At 33.9% G+C, this 7,387-nt stretch overlaps 1 protein-coding gene across 1 annotated transcript; it reads right to left on the minus strand.

Moving 5' to 3' along the window:
* Window positions 1–559: 559 nt before the first annotated feature.
* On the minus strand, window positions 560–7,166 carry LOTGIDRAFT_219806 (hypothetical protein). Its single transcript, XM_009063266.1, has 10 exons — window positions 6,935–7,166; window positions 5,263–5,392; window positions 4,825–5,040; window positions 4,233–4,375; window positions 3,610–3,713; window positions 3,290–3,345; window positions 2,966–3,157; window positions 2,137–2,220; window positions 1,660–1,746; window positions 560–1,425 (listed from the first exon to the last, which is right to left on the minus strand). The coding sequence occupies exons 1-9, from the start codon at window positions 7,129–7,131 to the stop codon at window positions 1,675–1,677; spliced, it is 1,194 nt and encodes a 397-aa protein (XP_009061514.1). The 5' UTR covers window positions 7,132–7,166; the 3' UTR covers window positions 560–1,425; window positions 1,660–1,674.
* Between the last annotated feature and the right edge of the window lie 221 nt (window positions 7,167–7,387).

A 7,387-nucleotide genomic window follows, 5' to 3' on the forward strand; every position in this document is an offset into this window, starting at 1 on the left:
CATCAGTCCTTTTTTATAGCTTCAAGAAATAAGTGTTAGAATTTTGTTCTTACATAAAGTCTTGGTGAATTTAAAGGACAGATACACCATTTTTGGGGGGTTGATTTGAGTCTTGAATATATGTAAATAGTCTTCAGAAGTACAAGAAATGTACAAAAATCACATAATTCCTTCAAAAATACCTCGAAAAAGGAATTTCACTAACTATTTCTATTTGTCTTTTCTATATATTAAGACGAGTCGTTATTTTAACTTTCAAATGTGGATAATTCTGCACACACATGGATTTGAAGGCTCAAATTGAGCTGTGAACACTATACTAATTAGCTTAGCTTTAAAAATTCTCTTTCTGAGACTAAGGTATGATTGGTCAAATGGCTAACCTGTCCCTTTAACTTTTGGATACAAGAGCATTTATTATATAGTTATATATGAAAAACGTAAAGACATATACACACAATACTAGGAAATACGGTAAAATTGGAAATGGAGTTAGTTTAAGGGTAGGGGCCTTATTCTAGTATACGTAACTTAAGATGATTTTGATTTTAGTTTTCGGAGATGTGAGCCTTCAATTATCACAAATGTACAGGCCTAGGATTTGAGTCATCTGATTGGTCAATCATCAAAAAATATTTTGAAGTTAGTTTTATTATCCAATCAGACTACTGTATTTCTTAAAATCAGTTAAGGTCCCATATAAATATGAAAATTTGTATTGCTTAATGTTAAGTACATAATCAAGGGATAACCCATCTTTAAATATTGTTAAAAATCATTTAAGTATTCTGAACTAAATTTATGCCTTAGATAAAGTAATATAAGAATTTTTGTTAAAAAAATAGTTTTCAGTTTTCATGCATGATTTATCACAAAGATTTACAGACAAAAGCTGCACTTTTACATTTGGCTGAGGCTATTTACCCCATGACAGTACAACATAGGACCATCCCTACCTAACCTTAAAAGAGTCACTAAATAGAATTCCTGAAAATCAAAATGGCTCCACGCGCTAGAAAAAAAATAGCACAGACGGGGAAACAATCCATTTGCCCATGTACAACACGGATGAAGCTCTCTCATTGGCTGCTAACAACGGTACAGAGAAGATAGAAAACAGAGACAATACGTGCCAAGATAGTGCAAATAGCCAGTGCTTTGACATTTATTCATAACGGTTTAACAGTTAAGCACCTTTCATATTAAGCCGAATTGGACCAGTTCAAATTATTGTCAGCAACAGCCTATTTGTTAGTCTAAATACAAGATCAGGAAACCATGGTAACAGATAATGTTAAAACAGGGGGTACATATGCTAGAAATTGAAATAAAAAATCTTGTTTTATCCTCCATTTTGTCTTCCAGTCTGGGCTTCATCTTGTTGATGACAAACCACATTCAGTCTTCATCATATTATTATATCATCTGAAAATGTATTGACTTTGACTTCATAAAAAAAAGAAAATTTTGACTAAGGCTTGTCTTCCAATGGCTAATAATACTGTAACCTGGACATATATGAAGCAATGAAGGCCAAAATTTTTGTTGAATTTCAAAATATTTTGTATGTAGAAAAGCGTGTATTAGGCAAATGTTTCCATGAAAAAAGGGAAACACACTGTAGTCTTCAATTCCTCAATATATTTCCAATTGACTGACCTTGATAGAAAAAATTTAAGCTTCTGGTTTGCTTTCTTCTTTTTTACCCTCACCATCAGACGCAGCTTCAGTGGCATTCTCCGTTTCCTGATAAAATATAAACAATTTCATAAATTATTGAGAATAAAATAAAGGTAATGCTGAGTAGCATAGTGGCATCAGGTGTTTCAGAATGGTTGAGCATGCTATGACTTGACAGGGACACCAACTTCAGTACTTGATGTCTTGAAGCTTCAATATAATACAGTTGTTGGGACTTGACAACTAGATGACCTATGCACATTCTTGTGCCTATTTATAACTAGGTTATGTGGAAAATTATTTATTCATGGTCATCAGACTTTTTGATATAAACAATACATTCAATTCAACCACCTTTGTCCTTATGTAACGAGGCATAGACCAATTAATATCAGTTAGTAATATAATCCATTAGACAACTATCAGAGTAATATAATAAATGGAGAAAAGATCTACCTTAGGTTTAGGTTGGGCTGTGGGATCCAATATTAATTTACCAATATTTTTCCTATCGTGCATCTTCTGCATAGCTTCTCCTACCTAAATAGTAATATTTAATGTCATCAAATATGCTTATATCTTAGAGGAATTTTCAAGGTTTTGTGAATAAGATGTATCAAGCTTCTATTTGCAACATTCTGATTCCTGTTACTTCAGAAAACAAGATCATTATATGATGTCATCAAAAATACCATCTGCCTTGAAAGATAATTTCAATAGTGACATCAGGTAGCAGTGGTGGCTCTGTGAGTTAGACATTTGCTCGCTAACCTAAGGTCCAGGTCAATCCCGGCATAGGTCGAGATGATACCTTCAGATTTTTCAACCCGGTTCCCCCTGTAAGTGATGCAGGTAAGAGGGGCTGACATGGAAAAAGCGTCAAGTCGTTCGGATGGGACAATAAACCGAGGCCCTGTGTGTCACAGGCTGTGCACGTTAAAGATTCCTCGACAGTTGGAAATTGAAAAAGAGCAGGCTAATGCCGCTGTCCTGGCAAAATTTCCCTCATTGTACCCTGCATGGCATTGCCCGTCTTCATTAGCCCACATGGTGCAGAAAAGGAGGAGGTAAAACTCCATTCATTTCATTTCAATAGTGACATCAAAATATGGCCAGTTTTGGACCGAAAATGGTGCCAACAGAGCCAGAGCACCACTGATACTAATATATATCTACAAAGGTAATTCCTAAAATGGTCCGCCTAGTAATTTCTTCTATCAAAAGAAAACTTTTCAATATACTAATGCCTTTTGATAGAATGCCTTAAAAACATGCCTCAACTTACATCTTCAAATGCCCAAACTGAGTCAATAGTTGGTTTGATTTTGTTTTCTTTATATAGATTTAATAATTTATCCATAACACCTCGAATATATTCATGTTGTCCTTGTTGAAGTAAACGTCTTAGTTGAAATCCACCAATAGTTTTATTTTCATCAAATAATTTAATAGGAGATACTTTGTCCACTTGCCACCACTACAAAAAAAAATTCATCAAGTTTGATAAAACATATTAAGGCACATTAAAGGGGGAATACCAGACATGAACATAAGTATAGAAGTTTAATAATCAAGTAAAAAAAAACAGTCATATTTAACTTATACTCACAGACTTTGCAAAGCTGAAGAAACTTTTAGTTTCACCAGTAACAATATTAGAAGAACCTGCAAAATAAACATCAATATTGAATCTTGACTTTGAAAGAAAACACAGCTTTGCGCATCACATTGTACAAGGCTGTAAGACAATCCAACTTCAAATTAGACACAGGGGGTTTGGTGGATGAAAGATACCAAATTGAAAAAAAAAGACACTCTTAGAGTTTAGTTGTATTCCTCTCTACAGCCTTGAACTTTTCATATTCACATGTAAACAAGATGGGCAAAGTTTAGAATTACTACTATAGCTACTATAGAACTATATATTACCATAGAGGATGTATTTTCCCATTGGTTTTAACAAACTAATTCCTTTATTAGTATCATCACCACATAAACAATCTAATACTATATCAACTCCTTGTGGATATACCCTACAAATAATTCAAAAAATTAAATACAATATCAAAGGAAATCAATTTAATATGCAAATTCAACCTCTTAAGTTTAGAGTAATGCTAGGTATTCTTAATCATGCCACTATGCAAGGGTCACGACATTTTATCTTCAAAGTTTCTATATATATTAATTTATAACTTTGTAACTGTGATATTTGGTAATATAGTTGATAGAAGTGGTTAGCATCCACTGTCTTATAAATAGTTCCCAACAATTTCAGTGACAAAAATTGTTTTATCATAAAACATATCATCCCCATGTATTTATCGCTGAGTATCGTCATTCACAGATATATTTTGCTAGCACTAGTATATAACCCTACTCTTTCTAAACTAGCTATGCAGTCGACAAATATCCATCCCAAGGATTGATCTCTCAAATTGATCTCTTATTTATTTTATTTACATATTTGCATCATTACATTTCCCTTTTCATCTAACAACTTTAATGAAATTGTTACAAAAAATGAAATACACGATAAATGAAATACTAACTTTCTAACTTCTTGAGAATAATCAGTAGAATGATCATACAAGTGAGTCACATTTTCTTTAATATTTTCATGTTTATGATTAGATGCTGTACCAAATACTGTTACATTATCTACTGTTTTACAGAGTTGACTTAACGCAGTGCCCTGAAAATACCGTCATTTCAATGTAACAAACAAATGTTGATTCAAAATATTTTATCTATTGACAGAAACGGATACACATTTTCACCCATGATGCTGCAGGAATGCTGTTGCCATGGTTACAATGTTAAATTGCAAAGGACTATCCAAACCAAATGTCCACATGATATTTACTTGATTCCTGTAAATCCACAAAAATCCAAGCACATATTTTTTGCTTCAGAATAATAACCCAAATGAGACAGGAAATGAATATACCATCAAAATTTCTCAACCCAGTTTTTCTAGGTTGACATAGGTCAGAGGGACTCATCTCATTTGTTTATATGCCACAAGTTTTAGTCCCCCCCAAAAGCTAAAAATGCTGTCCTGGCAAGATATCCATCATTGCACACTGCATGGCTTTACTCTGGAGGTCTTATTAAGTTTAATAAAAAAAATTGTGTACATACCACACCTCCACCAATGGAATGGATTAAAATAGATTGATCTTTTCTTAAATTCCCAATATCAAATAAGAGTATATAAGCAGTTATAAAATTCATTGGAACGGCAGCTCCTTCATGGAAAGACATCTTATCAGGCATTTTATACACACAGCTAGCTGGTATAGTGACTAAATCAGCCCAACATTTGTAATCGCTGAAACCAATCACTCTATCTCCAACCTACAATAAAATTATCAAGAAATTTAGTGAACTTGTATCCATCCTACAACATTTGCTGAATGGCTTATCAACTACTAGTTGGAAATCCGTCCTAGACACCTGATACCACTTACTTACTTGATTGATATATTTGAAAAGTTCATTAGCTGCTACCTATATTTACCTATATAGACTCCTGGTATCTGGTTTTTTATCCTGCACAAAACGTTTTTAACAACTTACATTTAATCCTGTGGTATTTTCGCCTAAAGCTTCAACAACACCAGAACATTCGAAACCCATAATAATAGGAGTCTTTGGAGCATTTTCTATAACACCTTGCCTCACCATCAAATCAGGGAAGTTGAGACCCCTTAAAAAAATTGAAAAATAAAAAAATTAAACCATCATGCAAAATAACGTTGCTGGCGGAGGGGCAGAAAAGAGGAAGGGTATGGCTTTGGATTCCCCAATTTCAAATTTATTATCATTGTGGTGGTTGGGCTCCAAGGGGATATATTCAAAGTCCTTTATTTACAAAAATTTTACCCCTTGACACCTTAAGAATGGATTCGTTAAAATATGGCAGTGGCCCCTCCCATTCCAAAGTTCTAACTACTACAACTACCACTGTTGTACATACTGAAAGCATTCCTTTTTTAAATAATGTCAAAATAGCGTGTAACAGTGCCACTGGGGGTAAAGGGGGGAAATATAGTTTGTAACCCAAATTGTATGCCCACTGCAAAATGCACCATTGGAGGCTTGCGCTATGGAACCATTACATTTAGAATCTCTACCCCAACAGTTGCCATGCACGCCTCCCCCTTTCCTCCCAGTCAGTTGGCCTCCTATACTCCTACTTTAAATAAGAAATGAAATGGCACAAATAGTTATAAGTGTTCGGTCCTGATTGGCCATTAAGAAAATTTAATTAAATAGTCATTAATATAAATGAGTCATTCATCAATAATAACCATTCGTTTTGTTAGAAAATTGTTATGTTTTTTTTTTATAATTCATACTTGTATAAGACAGATTTGTTCAATCCTTAATACATATATACATTGATCAAAATATTAATGGCACTTTTTTGGCCCAAAAATTTGAATGTAGCCCACATAATATTTATATGGGATGCCAACTTTAATTCGCATCATTTCTACAATTATGTTTGACTTTAGGGCCTTAATTCACTGATTCATTATGTTAGGAATTATACGCTACATACAGGCTGCTGCAGTCAAAATTAAGGATTTTTCACAATGTTATTCTTGGTTTCATGGGGCTCAGGTGACCAATAAAGACCCCTGCGAAAAGTACCACCTCCTCTAGTTTAAAATCATTTACAGCCCTGTGTGTTTTTCTTAATATAACTGTGTGATGATCTTAAATTTGTTTATCACATAAGACCCTTTGCAATTAGTGACGTCCACAAATACTTAGTTTTAGTGCAATTGCAGGAACCATAGGCGTCTGATTGTAAATTTGAAATGGTGCAAAATGATTTTATCAGTGTCCCAGATACACATGAAAAATTTAATAAACCTCTTTACAATCCCTTTAAGGGGTACACATATGACCATATGGAAGAATGTTAATATCTTAATGTTAATGATGTAGATATGCCTCATATAAAGTCTGGATTATTATCAAATAAATCATGAAAATTTCAACAGATGTTATTGAAAGATCAGATTTATTTTAGTCAAAAAGCATAAACAATGTCTAGGCTAATTCTTATCATATAATCTTAGTAGAATGTGACACCATATGGTAGACTTAATTAGCTGATTCAGATATATAATTGTATATCAAATGATAAGATACTGAAATGTATAATATAATCAATATTGCACTGTTCTTGAATAATCACTTAAGCATTTTGATTTAGAATATTTGAATAACGACTTACCCTGCTTTGACTCTTATCAAAACCTCCCCCTCATTTACTGTTGGCTCAGGGTTTGGTTGTACTTTCAACATTTTAATTCCACCAAATCCCGATAGTACTATACTTTTCATTTCCTTAACTGGTGGTGCATCTTGCTTTTCAGTTTCAGTTTTTCCATCTTGATTTTCTGCTGGAGCATTAGCCGTCTGTTCCGACATCTTTGATTTATCAGCAGAGAGCGAAAAACGAAGCTTACTCAGCGATTCCAGAGTGAAGTTAGCCGGTGTTGAAAAGCAAGGTCAATACAATGGAATTAATTATGCTGATTTCATACTACACGACAGCAGAATGTCGTGGGTGGCGTTGTGGAATGGAATATCGACTAATTCAGTACCAGACTGGTTTACACGGTCGAGAAGACCTACAAGATTCCCAGTACAAGGCGGACAGTCTAGGGTTAAATAGTCCGATAAA

Source organism: Lottia gigantea (assembly GCF_000327385.1).
Source record: "Lottia gigantea unplaced genomic scaffold LOTGIsca_56, whole genome shotgun sequence".
In the NCBI taxonomy this organism is placed as follows: domain Eukaryota; kingdom Metazoa; phylum Mollusca; class Gastropoda; family Lottiidae; genus Lottia; species Lottia gigantea.